Source organism: Raphanus sativus, chromosome 5 (assembly GCF_000801105.2).
Source record: "Raphanus sativus cultivar WK10039 chromosome 5, ASM80110v3, whole genome shotgun sequence".
NCBI classification, from domain to species: Eukaryota; Viridiplantae; Streptophyta; class Magnoliopsida; order Brassicales; family Brassicaceae; genus Raphanus; species Raphanus sativus.
In genome coordinates this window covers 1,606,213-1,623,311 of record NC_079515.1, presented here as the reverse complement: position 1 = coordinate 1,623,311, position 17,099 = coordinate 1,606,213, and the positions used below count along the sequence as shown (strand labels likewise).

At 34.6% G+C, this 17,099-nt stretch overlaps 2 protein-coding genes and 1 pseudogene across 2 annotated transcripts; 2 read left to right on the top strand and 1 right to left on the bottom strand.

Annotated features, from left to right (window-relative positions):
- Window positions 1–1,991: 1,991 nt before the first annotated feature.
- LOC108857901 (uncharacterized) lies at window positions 1,992–5,098 on the bottom strand. Its single transcript, XM_018631913.2, has 2 exons — window positions 4,593–5,098; window positions 1,992–4,472 (listed from the first exon to the last, which is right to left on the bottom strand). Exons 1-2 carry the CDS (start codon window positions 4,667–4,669, stop codon window positions 2,006–2,008), a joined length of 2,544 nt encoding a protein of 847 aa, XP_018487415.2. The 5' UTR covers window positions 4,670–5,098; the 3' UTR covers window positions 1,992–2,005.
- Window positions 5,099–5,462: 364 nt separating this feature from the next.
- LOC108857900 (uncharacterized) lies at window positions 5,463–8,566 on the top strand. Its single transcript, XM_057010485.1, has 4 exons — window positions 5,463–5,918; window positions 6,032–6,262; window positions 6,416–7,675; window positions 7,955–8,566. Exons 1-4 carry the CDS (start codon window positions 5,463–5,465, stop codon window positions 8,564–8,566), a joined length of 2,559 nt encoding a protein of 852 aa, XP_056866465.1.
- A 1,873-nt stretch (window positions 8,567–10,439) lies between these two features.
- LOC130512461 (putative defensin-like protein 184) lies at window positions 10,440–10,803 on the top strand (annotated as a pseudogene).
- Window positions 10,804–17,099: the final 6,296 nt, after the last annotated feature.

The window sequence follows — 17,099 nt, the reverse complement described above, 5'->3', positions numbered from 1 at the left end:
TTCGACTCTGTGCAATGGCCATTCTTGCTTTCAGTGTTAGCGGCTCTCAAGTTCCCGGAGAAGTTTATAATTTGGATCAAGAAGTGCATTGAGTTGGCCTCTTTTTCAATTCAAGTAAATGGAGAATTGGCAGGCTACTTTAATAGCAAGAGAGGTTTAAGGCAAGGGTGCTCTCTCTCTCCCTACTTATTCGTAATCTGTATGCAAGTCTTATCAAAACTCTTAGATAAAGCTGCAACAGAAAAGAGAATAGGCTTTCATCCTTACTGCAAGGAGTTGAGTTTAACTCACATCTGTTTTGCGGATGATGTATTAGTGTTTTCAGACGGGAAGAAATCATCTATTGAGGGGATCTTATCAGTATTTCAAGAATTTGCAAGAATCTCTGGTCTCAACATTAGCTTGGAGAAGTCTACATTATATCTGGCTGGAGTTAAAGCAGATGATAGTGTGGCAATCTTGGAGCAATTTCCGTTTGAAGCAGGAATTCTGCCGGTTCGTTATCTTGGATTACCTCTTCTCACCAAGAGGATGACCGTTCAAGATTATAGTCCTCTCATTGCTAGAATAAGAAGTAGAATCGCTTCCTGGACAGTGAGACATTTAACGTTTGCTGGGAGGCTCCAACTTATTGGTTCAGTTCTATACAGCATTACTAACTTCTGGATGTCTGCGTTCAGGCTCCCTAGCAAATGCATCCAAGAGATAAATAGTATTTGCGCAGCATTTCTCTGGTCTGGTCCGGTATTGTCAACTCAAAAAGCTAAGATAGCTTGGGTAGATGTATGTAAACCAAAGGAAGAAGGTGGGCTCGGTTTAAAGAATCTATCTGATGCAAATAGAGTGGCTTGTTTGAAACTTATTTGGCGTCTCATAGCAAGTAGACCCTCGCTGTGGGTGAAGTGGATTTGGAAGTATCTTATTCGCAAGGGGTCTTACTGGAGTGTGAAGGAGAAAAGCTCGCTAGGGTCTTGGATGTGGAAGAAATTGCTAAAGCTAAGACCTCTAGCTATGCAGATGACGAGAATGGAGGTAAAGAGTGGAACTAATACTTCTTTCTGGTTTGATAGTTGGTCTTCTTTGGGAAATCTTATTGAGTTTGCTGGAGAAAGGGGAACTATGGATCTTGGCATTCCTATAAATAGCACAGTGGAGCGGGCTGTTCAATTATATCGAGTGAAAAGGCATCGAGTTACTCATCTCCAGTTGATTGAAAATGAAGTATTGGCTCTTAAAAATAGAGGGCTCAATGAAGAAGAGGATATTTGCCTTTGGAAAAGAGAGAATGGGGAGTTCAGAGAAGGGTTCTCTACATCTCAAACTTGGAACATTATAAGAATGAAGTCACCGAAGGTAAGCTGGTTCAAAGGGGTTTGGTTTTCTGAAGCAACACCAAAATTCACCTTTCTTGCTTGGTTAGCTGTTCATAATCGTTTAGCAACAGGGGACAGGATTCTTAACTGGAATCCTCAGGCGATAGTGACTTGTTGGCTGTGTAATACAGAGATTGAAACAAGAGATCACCTCTTTTTTGGATGTTGCTATTCGAAAGAAGTGTGGTTGGGCACAATAAAAAATCTGGTAGGGAATGGAAGGGTTTCTGACTGGTCAAGGGTGCTTCAAGTAGTGGTAAATGGAGTTCGAGGGAGGGTCAGGACATTCCTATTACGCTATTGTTTTCAGGCTGTTGCTTATGCAATATGGCGTGAAAGAAATGTGAGAAGAGTTGGTGAAGGATCACAGACTGCTTCATGCCTTATTACTCGGTTGGACAAGATGATCAGAAACAAAATCACCTCTCTCAAGAGGAAGAAGGGAGAACAATTTGAGAAAGCTATGGAGTTGTGGTTTGAAAGAAGTTCATAGAAGTGTGAAGTTTTTTATTTTCTTTTAAAGCTTTGGAGTCTTGTATAGAAAGGAGGCAGTGAAACAATCTGTATCAAGGTTTTTTTTGATTGAAATAAATTTAAAATTCTTTCAAAAAAAAAAAGACTTGCAGTGGAAGTTAAACTCCCTCTTGTTTAACCTTCAACACTTTAAGACAATCTTTAGGGATAGCAGCAGGGTCAAGCTCGAAAGAGCCAGCAGGGACACCTTTCCTCTCATCTCCAGTCAACTCAAAAGAAGGGACCCTATGAGAAAACCTAAGCATCTCATCAGAGCTTATGATCATCTGCAAGACTCCATGTTGCTCACCGAGCTTGTACACCGATGTGTACCCTTCCACTCTCGCTAGGTAAGCAACTCCAATGCCATCATCGCTGTCCAAATCATCGGACACGACTCGGACGAAGTCGTATTTGTAGGGAGGCTTTTGCTGCTTCCTGTTGTCACGGCTCCAGCCACTGAATAGAGCCCATGTCTCCCCTTTCCTCGGGTTTATGGTGATGCTCTTCTTCTTCTTCCTGACGTGATGCATCTCGTGTGAGAACATCAGGTGTTTGCTTGTGGTTTTCTTTCCGTATTTGAATTCACCACAAGCGATGGGAGCTGGTTTCTTGTTCCATGCTGCGGTTTGCTTTGGCTCGAGCCATCTCACTCCAACTCTCAGCTTAGGTTCCATGATTTTCCGGATACGAGCATAGTAACGAGGCATGTGATCCAAAGGATCATAGAGAGCCCATATCTGCCCCACAGCGAAAGAGCTCATGGTGGTGTTGAAATTGTTGAAGTCTGCATCAGGACAACAGTATGTTTCGGGATCCTCATCAGTTCCATCATCAATGCAGGCAACTTTGTGAGTTTCTCTTCGCTTTGCTCGACTTGTAGATGCAGATGCAGATGCAGGATCAGCCAGAAATGAAGGCTCAAATTCATCCCTGCATCTCTTTCTACTCTTTGATTGGTTTGATCGGTTAGCCAATTCTTTCTCCTTCAGTTCAAGCAGTTTCTCTCTTTCTTCAAGTTGCTTCTCCTTGACCTCTAGAGAGTTTATCTTCACTTCAATCTCCTTGGCTTCAGCTTCTTGTTTCAGTGTCTTCTTCTCCAGCTCAGTAACTTTCCCTTTGATGATTTCATCATGCTCTTTCTGCCTTTCTTCAAGCTCTCTTATTTTCTCTTCAAAGTTCTTCTCCTTCACCTCTAGAGAGTTCATCTTTACTTCGATCTCCTTGGCTTCAGCTTCTTGTTTCTCGTTCCTCTTTTCCATCTCATTAGCTTTCCCTTTGATGGTTTCATCACCCAAGCTCATCTCTTTCTGTCTTGCTTCAAGCTCTCTCATTTGCGCTTCCAAGTTCTTCTCCTTCACCTCTAGAGACTTGCGCTTCTCTTCAATTTCGCTAGCTTCAGCATCTCTTTTCACTTGAAACTCTTCTTCTTTCTTCTTTAGCTCATTAGACTTCTCTGTGATAGTCAAGCTAAGCTCCTTGTGCCTCTCTTCAAGTTCCTGTTTTCTCACTTGAAGCTCTCTCATCAGCTCTTTAGACCTCTTCTCTTTGACCTCTAGAGACTGGCGCTTCACATCAATGTCTCTTGCCTCTGCATCTCGTTTCAGCTCAAACTCCTCTTCCTTCTTCTTTATCTCATTAGACTTCTCAGTGATGGTGTCACCAAACAATCTCAGCTCTTTATGCCTCGCTTCAAGCTCTTGCTTTCTCACTTCAAAGTCAAACTCTCTCATCATCTCTTCAAAGCTCTTCTCCTTGACCTTTAGAGAGTTCATCTTCACTTCCATCTCCTTGGCTTCAGCTTCCTGTTTCCTCTTCTCCACCTCACTAGCTTTCTCTTTGATGCTTTCATCATTCAACCTCAGCTCCTTCTCCCTCTCTTCAAGCTCTTGCTTTCTCACTTCAAGCTCTCTCATCAGCTCTTCAAAGTTCTTCTCCTTCACCTCTAGAGACTTGCGCTTCTCTTTAATTTCGCTAGCTTCAGCATCTCTTTTCACTTGAAACTCTTCTTCTTTCTTCTTTATCTCATTAGACTTCTCTGACATAGTCAAGCTAAGCTCCTTGTGGCTCTCTTCAAGTTCATCTTTTTTCAGTTCAAGCTCTCTCATCAGCTCTTCACAACTCTTCTCTTTGACCTCTAGAGTCTGCCGCTGCACTTCAATATCTCTTGCTTCTTCATCTCGTTTCAGCTCAAACTCCTCTTCCTTCTTCTTTATCTCATTAAACTTCTCCGTGATGGTCAAGCCAAGCTCCTTCTCCTTTGCTTCAAGCTCCTCTTTCTTCGCTTGAACCTCTCTCTTCATCTCTTCGCCTTTATTTGCCATCGATTCCTTAACCTCAGCAACCACTTCTTCCATCTGCATCTCAAGAACCAATCTAATCACATCCCCTTCCAGAGACCGCTTAATCTCAGACTCCTCTTCTTTCATCTTAGCCTCTCTACCACGTTCCCTTACAGTTTTCTCCATCCTTGCAAACGCCTCCGCGTACTCTTTCCACCGACGCTTGATATCCTTAACCCCTAAAGCCTGCTCTCTAGCCTGAGTGATGAACCGCTCTATCGAACCTTGATCGATCATCGGAACCCTAAAGTTGAAACCCATCAACACAAGCAACAAACAGAAACGAGCTAAGTAAGTAAAAAACCATGGGAGAGACCAAACAGTAACAAAGTTCCTCTATTTCCCTACAAAGTTAGAAACTTACCGATGTTCAAGACCTAGTAACGTCGCTGGATCCGGCTCCGGCGGAACTCTTGGTGGTGATGACGACTCGGGTTCCATGGTTGATGTACAAACTTCGTTCTCAAGAGTCTTAACTTATGATAAAAGCCAAAAAGATCAAAGCTTTAAGGGTCTTAACTTCAGACAAAAGTAGAAAGATCAAAGCTTTAAGGGTCTCTTGGCTTCAGACAAAAGCAAAAAGATCAAAGCTTTAAGGGTCTCTTGGTTTCAGACAAAAGCAGAAAGATCAAAGCTTTAAGGGTCTTGACTTCAGACAGAAGCAGAAAGATCAAAGCTTTAAGGGTCTTAACTTCATACAAAATCAGAAAGATCAAAGCTTTAAGGGTCTTGGCTTCAGACAAAAAGCTAAAAGATCGAAACTTTAGGGTTTGAACAAAGGAGTAGGAAGAAGAGATAAGGTCTGAGGAGAGAAAAGCTTTCCTTCTTTTTTGTAAAATGAATTTCTTAGCTTTACTCAAGAGAAGACACTTTCTTTGCTGTAAATGGGAGGGAGAAGAGAGAGACCATTCTAATTTTGTGCAACGTTTCTTTTACTAATGGCCGTTGGATCAGTTTATGAGACATGAGCCGTTGGATTGTGAATACAGCAGAATGACGTCAGGTTGCTTTGTGATTTTTTTGACTTGTTGACTGACACTGTTTTACGTAATGTAGGTCATAGCCGTTCGATTGGATTTACAATTCACTGAGATTAAATCTCATATTTTAATTAAAAAATATTTATAAATAATTATTTGAGCTTGAAACTTCGTCCCTAGCTCCTTGTTGGGATCGAGTTCGTTTGCTAAAAAAAGAGATTGGTATTGCTTTCAAGGAGGAGGAAAATTTTTGGATGCAGAAGAGTAGAGATAAGTGGTTAGTTGTTGGTGATAATAAAACTAGTTTCTTTCATGCTTCGGTGAAGGCTAGTAGGCAGAGGAATCAACTAACTAAGTTTATCGATGAGAATGGAAGTGAGACGTCTGAGATTCCACAGATGGGGAAAATTGCTACAGATTATTTCGAGTCTCTGTTTACTTCCACAGGTTCTAGGGATCTAAGGGCTTTCTTTTCTGGTCTGCCAACCAAGGTAACAGAGACCATGAATCAAAGGCTTACAAGAGAGGTTAGTGAGGAGGAAATAAAAAACGCGGTGTTTGGGATTAATGCTTCAAGTGCGCCTGGGAGTGATGGTATGAATGGCTTATTCTTCCAAGAATATTGGAATGTGGTGGGTGAAGAAATATCGAAGGAAGTGAAAGCTTTTTTCCAGACTGGTGTCTTCCCGCTTGAATGGAATCTTACGCAGGTATGTTTGATACCTAAGGTTTTGGATCCTACGAGAATGACGGACATACGCCCCATCAGTCTATGCTCAGTAATGTATAAAATTGTGGCTAAGATATTGGTGGATCGTCTAAGCCTCTGCTCGAGCATATAGTGTCACCTACTCAATCTGCTTTTGTTCCTGAGAGATTGATATCAGATAACATCTTGATATCGCATGAAATGGTTCATGCCTTGCGTACACATGAAAGGATCTCAAAAGAGTACATGGCGATCAAAACGGACATGTCGAAGGCATATGATAGAATTGAGTGGAAGTACTTGGAAGGTCTAATGGATGCTCTAGGTTTCTGTGAAAAATTTCGGGTATGGATCATGTACTGTGTTCGTTCAGTCTCATATACAGTTTTGATTAATGGAGAGGCACATAGGAAGGTGGTTCCAAACAGAGGATTGAGGTAGGGGGACCCTCTGTCTCCATTTCTATTTGACCTTTGTACTGAAGGCTTATCTCATCAGTTGAATGAAGCAGAGCGTATAGGAGAGATCACTGGTATTCAATTTGTGGAGGGTGGTCCGGCTGTACACCATCTTTTCTTTGCTGACGACTCTCTCTTGTTATTGAAGGCTACTGAGGCAGAGTGTGCAGTGGTGTGTAAGATTCTCAGTGAATACGAAAAAGTTTCTGGTCAGAAGATTAGCTTTGAGAAATCGGCTATTACCTTTGGAAAGAATGTAGAGGAGAAACTAAAGATGAGGATTAAGCAACTGTCGGGGATTGTGAATGAAGGTGGAACTGGGAAGTATCTAGGCTTGCCTGAGTGCTTCAGTGGATCTAAGGTCGAAATGCTTAGATATATTCATGAGAAGATGACAGCGAGATTTCACAATTGGTATGCTTTCTTCCTTTCTACTGGAGGCAAGGAAGTACTCGTAAAGTCAGTGGCAATGGCCATGCCGGTCTATGCCATGTCTGTTTTTAAGCTACCAAAAACTACTTGCCAAACTCTCACTAGTGCCATGGCTAACTTCTGGTGGAATGCTCAGGATGGGAAGAATAAGTTGCATTGGGTATCATGGGAGAGAATGTGTTTGGATAAGAAGAACGGGGGCTTAGGTTTTAAGAATCTTGAGAAATGTAATCAAGCTCTTTTGGCTAAACAAGGTTGGCGCCTACTGATGGATCCTGATTCTTTATGTGCCAGAGTTATGAGAATTCGATACTATCCTGATGGAGAGTTCTTGGAGGCGAGGCTTGGCTCTAGGCCCTCTTATGCGTGGAGAAGCATTGTCTTCGGTAGGGAGCTGTTGGTGAAAGGTCTGAGACGCAATGTTGGATCAGGGGAGAGAATAAATGTGTGGTTGGATAAGTGGCTTTTTGACTCTACTCCGATTGCACCTCTGAGGAAACAAATCATCTTTGATTTGGACCTTTGTGTGTGCGATCTGATTAACCCGCAGATTAGGACGTGGGACAGAGGAAAACTAGAGGAGATATTCTTTCCAAGTGATGTGGAGCATGTTTTGAAGATGAAGCCGGCTTTTGGCAAGTTGGACTCGTATGAATGGGTTCATAATAGGTGGGGAGCCTACTCGGTAAAGTCTGGTTACTGGCTAGCGTGCTCTCTAGACCAATCTGAAGTGAGAAGAAATGCTTTGTGTAAGCGCTCTCTTAATGATCTACGATCCAAAGTATGGGAGGTAAAGACTGCTCCGAAGATCAAAGTATTCATGTGGAAGGCACTCTCTAATGCGCTTGCGGTATCAGAAGAGTTGATGGTGAGAGGCATGAAAGTAGATCCCAGATGTCAAAGATGTGGGGAGGAGGTGGAGAATCAACCATGTTCTTTTTACTTGTCATGTGGCCAGGCGAGTATGGGCTACATCGGGGTTTCCGTTCCCACAAAGAGGTTTTGAAAATTGCAATCTGTTCAAAAATTTCAACTACTTACTAACTTGTAGCAGAAGTAAGAGTTTCCCTAGAGATATTGGTGATTGCTTCCCGTGGATACTGTGGATGTTGTGGAAAATAAAAACGCTTTTGCTTTTGAGGGGAAGGAGTACGACGCGGAAACTACAGTGGTTAAGTGTATGGAGGACTCGAAACATTGGCTGGAGATTACTAATGCGGCAAAAGCAGAGGAGTTTGAGATCAGTAGGAGACAGAGGAATAAGATGGGTTGGAAGGCTCTAGAAAGAGGTAGATTTAAATGTAATATTGGTATCTCGTGGTCAAAGGCATATGGTCTAGTGGGAGCAGGTTGGATAGTGAGAGACTGTGAAGGGAAGACTTTGATTCACAGTATGAGAGCCTTCAATGGGGTGTCTTCGCTTTTGGAAGCCAAACGGCTCGCTTTGATATGGGCTACTGAGAGCATGATCTCTCATAAAGTGGAGAGAGTGACTTTTGAGATAGAAGCTTCAGAATTGGTGGGAGTTATAAATAGGCCAAAGGCGTGGCCAGCTTATAGGGCGCATGGTGAGGAGTTGAGAGGACTGCTGAGTACTGTGAAGGAGTGGCAGGTGGCTCTGGTAACAAGAGAAGCTAACAAAGGAGCTTTTCTGATTGCTCAGAGTGTTACAAAGTACTTGAAGCTGCAGTCATATGTGGCAGGGGGAGGTCCCTTATGGCTTAATGAGTTGCTTGTGAGTAAATTTATCGTGTCCTGAAGGAACTATAGGGACGGTTCCCGCCTCTTTGGGTTGGAGCTTTGGTTTTATAGCAGCGTGTGTCTTAGGACTCGCTGTCTTTCAATTTGTTTGGTGGTTTCCCTTTTGTTATTGTTTGGCTCGGTTGTGAGCCTTTGTTCTTTCCTCTGTTTCACAAACTATCTTGCTTTTTTTTAGTTAAAAAAACATCTTACAAAAGAAAACCAGCAATTAAGATTAAAATTTCACCTATGCATGTTTATTTTAGGGTTTCTAGAGAAATTTGTTCATGAAAATTATTGTTATGGGTAATAATTTGTTTTTCAATATAGTAGTAAAAGGTTAACATATATTTTTAGAATGAAAAACAGAATGAATTTAGATATCGCTAAAAAATCTGTCTATAACATAAAAAATAAAAATAAAGATTGAAATCTAATTTATGCGTGCTTTTAATGTTTACTAGGTGTTTTTATGCGCTATACGTAGAAATAATAATTTTAAATATTATATTTTTCATTTTAAAAAGATTGATTTATATTTCAATATTATTATTTTATATTTTAGTTTCAGTAGTTTTTGAAAAATCATAAACGTATTTTTGTAATCTTATATCTTTTGATTTGGTATGATTATTTCAATTAACTTTTATTTAAATTTTAATAAAGATAAATTACATTTTATCATATTAGTTTTAATTATATTTTATTATATTTAATGATTATTTATTTTAAATATATATCTTATTATCTAGTTTTAAATATATACATGTATATATATTTATAAAAATATAAATACCAATAAATTTGAGATTTTGTATTAGTTAAAATATGTTAAACTGAGAAATCAATTGGTTAATTAACATGACGAAGATGAACATGATAAATTTAAATAAATTTTTAAACATTTAACTATTGTTTTTTTTGAATTAGTGTTACTTTAGTTTTATATTTTAGATGCACATTTACAATTATATTTATACAAATATGATATACATTTATATATAAGTTGATGTAACATTTTATATTTGTAATCTTATTTAGATTATTTTTATTAATGTGATATATATATATGAATATATTTTACAGATATTAATGTGAGATATATATATATATATATATATATATATTTTACAGATTCACTTTAAGTTTGTATCAGTTGATGACAAAAAAGAATATATATATATATATATATATATATATATATATATATATATATAATTTTAGTAGTGATATATGAGTTATTAATACATTTTAATAGTTTCACCAAAAATAAATATTTATATGGATAATTGACATTAATATATGAGTTATTAGTCATTGCATATTTAAATTTCTTGCAAGAAAATATAAAAATTTATAATGAAAATTTACATGTAACAATTAAAATGATTCTATATCACTTTATTTCTAAATACATGTCATCTTTTTTTAGTGTCATATCATCTTTTCTTAGAGAGAATAATTGTAATAACGGCACATGTACAAATCATTTGGCAAATAATGTAGAAGGGATGGACAAAATTGTTCATTTAAATTATTATGTGGTATTAAGAAATAAGAAAGTACTCAAATTGGCAAAACATCATATGTATATTTACTTTAACTATGAATTAATATAAGAATATATACTTCTAACAAAAATATTCAAGACATAAATCATTTAATTTGGTACCAAGAAATAAATAAAAAATTACTAATTAAGTAAGACATTAATAGAAAAATATATATGCATTGACTTTGACTAGGACTTACATATTTATTTGCCTAGGAATTAAATATTACTTTGTCTAAAAATTCACATTTTCTTATAAATATAATGTAATGTGAAAGATAGATCATCAGTTAAAATCTATTCTCTTCAATCATCTCAAACTTAAAGAAAATATATAAAAATGAAGATTTCTTTCTCTTCTGTTCTCTTTGTATTCATGATTGTTTTCATCATTTCTTCTTCGGGTAAAGTTTTATTATTTGCCTAGAAAATGTATCTACAAACAAAAACTTCATTGTATACTTAAATTAACTGAAAATTTTGTAAACAAAACTGCAATTTTTTTGTTCTGTTTTGTTACGATAATAATTAATAGGAGACAAGAAAATGGTAGGAGAAGCAAAAAATTGTTTTCAAACGTGGACATGCGAAGGAGAAAACAAATGCAGAGATAAGTGCACGGCTGAATACAAAGGAATTGGAAGGTGTGATGATATTGTTTCTCCTTATGTTCCTCCCAGTGTAATTGCTATTATCCTTGCTAATATCTCTATATGTACAACAAATAATGCTTCTTCTATATTAGTAATTTGTAACCGTTTTATGTTATTTTACATGATTCAAAGAATAAACTTATCTCAAAGGTGAAATCTATGATGTGTTTGTTTATAGTCTCTTGTCACTTTGTCATTTTATTTGTTTCCTCTTCCACAATATTCAATCAAAACTGTTAATAATAATGTAATGTTTCAACATATTATCTGAAAAAATCAAATTTTGATTGAGCAATAATCGTAATATTACAAAAAAACCAGCAATAAAGATTGAAATTTCATCTATGCGTGTTTATTTCATTGTTTCTAGATAAATTTGTTCACGAAAATTATTGTTATAGCCTTATAGGTAATACTTTGTTTTTCAATAAATAGTAATAAAAAAATAACATATTTTTTTAGAATGAAAAACTGAGTGAATTTAGATATCGCTAAAAGTCTATAACATAAAATAAAAATAAATATTGAAATTTAATTTACTCGTGTTTTTAATGTTTTTAGACAAAAAATTCATTTAAAGTATTATGTGGTATTAAGAAATAAGAAAGTACTCAAATAGGCAAAACATCATATGTATATTTACTTTAACTAGGAGTCAAGATAAGAATATATATATCATAAAGACTGGAATGCCATCAATGAGTTTTATTTAATATTTCTAACAAAAATATTCAAGATAATTCATTTAATTTGGTACCACGAAATAATAAATTAATATAAAATATATATGCATTTACTCTGACCAGGACTTACATATTTATTTGCCTAGGAATTAAAATATTAACTAAAAATTCACATTTGCATTATATTTGCCTATAAATAAAATGTAATCAGAAAGATAGATCATCAGTAAATAGTATAAATTTCAGTATATATAGCATTTACTAAAAAATTATTATTATAAACTTCAGTATATAGAGCATTAGTATCTCTAGATAATGAAGATTTATATTGCAAATTCCACTAATATATGCAATATATGAAATTTTAGTAACCTAAATATTAAAAAAATAGAATGATTCCTATATACCATGAAAGATAGTTTAGAATACATTAATTCAAATGTAGAATGTGATTTGAAAATTTTAAACAAAAGTGAAGAGTATAAACTTCAGTATATATAGCATTTACCGAATCCTCAATATTTTAGAAGGGGTTAACCCATGGATTTTGGAAAATTTTCAAAAATATGAAAATCTGGTTTTAGTGTATAGTTTCATCGAGCACTAACATAAGATGATGATCAAAGAGTTTAGAACCCCTGTTGTTTCCGTATCTCTAGATAATGAAGATTTTATAATGTTAATTCCACTAATCTAGGCAGTATATGAAATTTTAGTAAACTAAATATTCAAAAATTAGAATGATTCCTGTATACCATGAAAGACATTTAGAATACATTAATTCAAATGTAGAATGTGGTCTGAAATTTTAAACAAAAGTGAAGAGTATAAACTTCAGTAAATAGAGTATTTACCAAAAACTCATTATTTTAGAAGGGGTTTAATCTACGGATTTTAGAAAATTTTCAAAAATATGAAAATCTGGTTTTAGTGTATAGTTTCATCGAGCACTGACATAAGATGATTGTCAAAGAGTTTAGAACCTCAGTTGTCTCCGTATCTCTAGATAATGAAGATTTTATAAATGCTAATTCCACTACTCTAGGCAGTGAATAAAATTTTAATAAACTAAATATTAAAAAATATAATGATTCCTATATACCATGAAAGATTTTTTGTAATATATTAATTCAAATGTAGAATGTGGTTTGAAATTTTAAAACAAAAGTGAAGAGTATAAACTTCAGTATATAGAGCATTTACTGAAAACTCATTAATATAGAAGTGGTTAACCCACATATTTTGGAAAATTTTCAAAAATATGAAAATCTGGTTTTAGTGTATAGTTTCATCGAGCACTGACATAAGATGATGGTCAAAGAGTTTAGAACCTCTGTTGTCTCCGTATCTCTAGATAGTGAAGATCTTATAATGCTAATTCCATTAATCTAGGCAGTATATCAAATTTTAGTAAACTAAAAATTAAAAAGTTATAATGATTCCTATATACCATGAAGATAGTTTAGAATACATTAATTCAAATGTAGAATGTGGTTTGGAAATTTTAAACAAAAGTGAAGAGTATAAACTTCAGTATATAGAGCATTTACCGAAAACTCATTATTTTAGAAGGGGTTAACCCACTGATTTTGGAAAATTTTCAAAAATTTGAAAACCTAGTTTTGGTGTATCGTTTCATCGAGCCCTGACATAAGATGATGGTCAAAGAGTTTAGAACCTCTGTTATCTCCGTATCTCTAGATAATGAAGCTTTTATAATGCTAGTTCCACTAATCAAGTAAACTAAATATTCAAAAATTAGAATGATTCATATATACCATGAAAGACAGTTTAGAATACATTAATTCAAATTTAGAATGTGGTTTGAAATTTTTAAACAAAAGTGAAGAGTATAAACTTCAGAATATAGAGCATTTACCAAAAACTCATAATTTTAGAAGGGGATAACCCACGGATTTTGGAAAATTTTCAAAAAATATGAAAATCTGGTTTTAATGTATAGTTTCATCGAGCACTGACGTAAGATGATGGTCAAAGAGTTTAGAACCTCTGTTGTCTCCGTATCTATAGATAATGAAGATTTTATAATGCTAATTCCACTAATCTAGACAGTATATGGAATTTTAGTAAACTAAATAATCAAAAATTAGAATGATTCCTATATACCATAAAACATAGTTTAGATTACATTGATTCAAATGTAGAAATGTGGTCTGAAATTTTTAAACCAAAGTGAAGAGTATAAAATTCAGTATATAGAGTATTTACCGAAAACTCATTATTTTAGAAGGGGTTAACCCACGAATTTTGGAAAAATTTCAAAAATATGAAAATCCCATTTTAGTGTATAGCTTCATCGAGCACTGACATAAGATGATGGTCAAAGAGTTTAGAACCTCTGTTGTCTCAGTATCTCTAGATAATGAAGATTTTATAATGCTAATTCCACTAATCTATGCAGTATATGAAATTTTAGTAAACTAAATATTCAAAAAATAGAATGATTCCTACATACCATGAAAGATAGTTTAGAATAAATTAGTTCAACTGTAGAATGTGGTTTGAAAATTTTAAACAAAAGTGAAGAGTATAAACTTCAGTATATAGAGCATTTACCGAAAACTCATTATTTTAGAAGAGGTTAACCCACGGATTTTGAAAATTTTTCAAAAATATGAAAATCTGGTTTTAGTGTATAGTTTCATCGAGCACTGACATAAGATGATGGTCAAAGAGTTTAAAACCTCTGTTGTCTCCGTATCTCTAGATAATGAAGATTTTATAATGCTAATTCCACCAATCTATGCATTATATGAAATTTTAGTAAACTAAATATTAAAAATAGAATGATTCCTATATACGATGAAATATAGTTTATAATACATTAATTCAAATATTGAATGTGGTTTGAAATTGTAAAACAAAAGTGAAGTATATAAACTTCAGTATATAGAGCATTTACCGAAAACTCATTATTTTAGAAGCGGTTAACCCACACATTTTGGAAAATTTTCAAAAATATGAAAATCTGGTTTTAGTGTATAGTTTCATCGATCACTGACAAAAGATGATGGTCAAAGAGTTTAGAACATCTATTGTCTCCATATCTCTAGATAATGAAGATTTTATAATGCTAATTCCACTAATCTTTGCAATATATGAAATTTAAGTAAACTAAATATTAAAAAATTAGAATGATTGCTATATACCATGAAAGATAGTTTGTCATACATTAATTCAAATGTTGAATGTGGTTTGAAATTTAAAAAAAAAAGTGAAGAGTATAAACTTGAGAATATCGAGCATTTACCAAAAACTCATTATTATAGAAGGAGTTAACCGACGGATTTGGGAATATTTTCAAAAATAAGAAAACCTAGTTTTAGTGTATATTTTCATCGAGCACTGACATAAGATGATGGTCAAAGAGTTTAGAACCTCTGTTGTCTCCGTATCTCTAGATAATGAAGATTTTATAATGCTAGTTCCACTAATTTATGCAATATATGGAATTTTAGTAAACTAAATATTCAAAAATTAGAATGATTCCTATATACCATAAAAGACAGTTTAAAAAAAAAAAAAATTCAAATGTTGAATGTAGTTTGAAATTTTTAAACAAAAGTGAAGAGTATAAACTTTAGTATATAGAGCATTTAGCGAAAACTCATTATTTTAGAACGGGTTAACACATGGATTTTGAAAATTTTTCAAAAATATTAAAATATGGTTTTAGTGTATAGTTTCATCGAGAACTGACATAAGATGATGGTCAAAGAGTTTAGAACCTATGTTGTCTCCGTATCTCTAGATAATGAAGATTTTATAATGCTAATTCCACTAATCCGGTAGTATATGAAATTTTAGTAAACTAAATATTAAAAAATAGAATGATTCCTATACACCATTAATAAAAGTTTAGAATACATTAATTCAAATGTAGAATGTGGTTTGAAATTTATAAACAAAAGTGAAGAGTATAAACTTCAGTATATAGCGCATTTACCAAAAACTCATTATTTTAGAAGGGGTTAACTGATATTACGTGTAACACACACCAATTAACCTAATGTGCACAGTACCACAATCGAATGGTATGTCGATGTAGCACTTTAGGATCGAATTCACAGAGACCAACGATTACACTTTATTTCTATGGGATCAAAATTAAGCTAAGACAATATGGAGTTTTGTTTTGAGGGTAACGTGCAAAGCAAGTAAAATAATATAAATGAGAATTCAATTTAAAGAGAGCAAGCCTAGGGTTACTTTATCGGGTGTTAATACTTGTGAGCTAAACAATTATTCAAGTGCTAATCAGAACAGTCTAGAACTCGGATCACTCAAGTAGAACAGTCCACTGTCGTGGTACTGCTCCCTATGCTGATCGATCTCACCGTCTAACTGTCGTTGAGGTGAGAAGCGACAACAAGCAATAGAGATCAAGTCTGATAGGTTCACAGAACACCCTAATATCTACTTTTGCTGATTAGGGATGCAATGCTCATTCAAAACAGATCTAGCAACCTAAGCACTTTTGATGATCAGATTAAACATATGATCTAACATTAAGCGGCCAGTTTAATGCAAGCAGTAAGAACAGTTATGAATGAAGACAATCAAAAGATTCACTTATCTATGTTTAGCTCACAAAATCAACACCCTAGAACCCTAGACAAGCTAGCCGACTACTCAGCCATGAACAGAAAAAACACAGAGTTCATATATGAATATTACTGCATAAATATAACAGAAACAAAGAGAGGGTTCAGGATAATCTTCTCTATGGAGAGAGAGATGGAGCCTTCTCCCTTTACAATAAGCAAATCCAATAATCTAAAAGTCTCCAATGGTTTCTTGTGTCTAGAATAGCGTATAATGATGTAGAAAAATAGAAAAATAAGATATATCAAAGCCAAAGGCGGTTGGGAGAGAAAAAGAGGATAATTAGGACAAATCCCGAGATGTTGTATTTTTCTTATTCGTCGGGAACAACCGCGGGATCACTCCGTCTGCTTGTTCCGCTTGATCGGGAACAGTCATCAGAATGTTCTACGTGAAAATCACCAATTTGCACTGATTTCTACCTCTTTTGTTCCAACAGGTCCATCTTCCATCCAGTGCAACTCCAGACCTGTAATGACTCGAAAAAGACTAGAAAGACTCGATAAAGACTTGAAAACTAATTAGAAAACATATACACAATGATGTATAAAACACCATATATCATTAACCCACGGATTTTGGAAAATTTTCAAAAATATGAAAACTTAGTTTTAGTGTATAGTTTCATCGAGAACTGACATAAGATGATGGTCAAAGAGTTTAGAACTTCTGTTGTCTCCGTATCTCTAGATAATGAAGATTTTATAATGCTAATTCCCTTAATCTAGGCAGTATATGAAATTTTAGTAAACATAATATTAAAAGATTAGAATGATTCCTATATACCATTCAAGATAGTTTATAATACATTAATTCAAATGATGAATGTGGTTTCAAATTTTTAAACAAAAGTGAAGAGTATAAACTTCAGAATATATATAGCATTTACCAAAAACTCATTATTTTAGAAGGGGTTAAATCTACGGATTTTGGAAAAAATTCAAAAATATGAAAATCTGGTTTTAGTGTATAGTTTCATCGAGCACTTACATAAAATGATGGTTAAAGAGCTTAGAACCTCTGTTGTCTCCGTATCTC

Coding starts and splice junctions, on each gene's coding strand:
- LOC108857901 (XM_018631913.2), bottom strand. CDS start 4,669: ATGGAACCCGAGTCGTCATCACCACCAAGAGTTCCGCCGGAGCCGGAT. Junction 4,473..4,592: donor TTACTAGGTCTTGAACATCG/GTAAGTTTCTAA, acceptor TTTCAACTTTAG/GGTTCCGATGATCGATCAAG.
- LOC108857900 (XM_057010485.1), top strand. CDS start 5,463: ATGCAGAAGAGTAGAGATAAGTGGTTAGTTGTTGGTGATAATAAAACT. Junction 5,919..6,031: donor TTGAATGGAATCTTACGCAG/GTATGTTTGATA, acceptor GGATCGTCTAAG/CCTCTGCTCGAGCATATAGT. Junction 6,263..6,415: donor GTTTCTGTGAAAAATTTCGG/GTATGGATCATG, acceptor TTATCTCATCAG/TTGAATGAAGCAGAGCGTAT.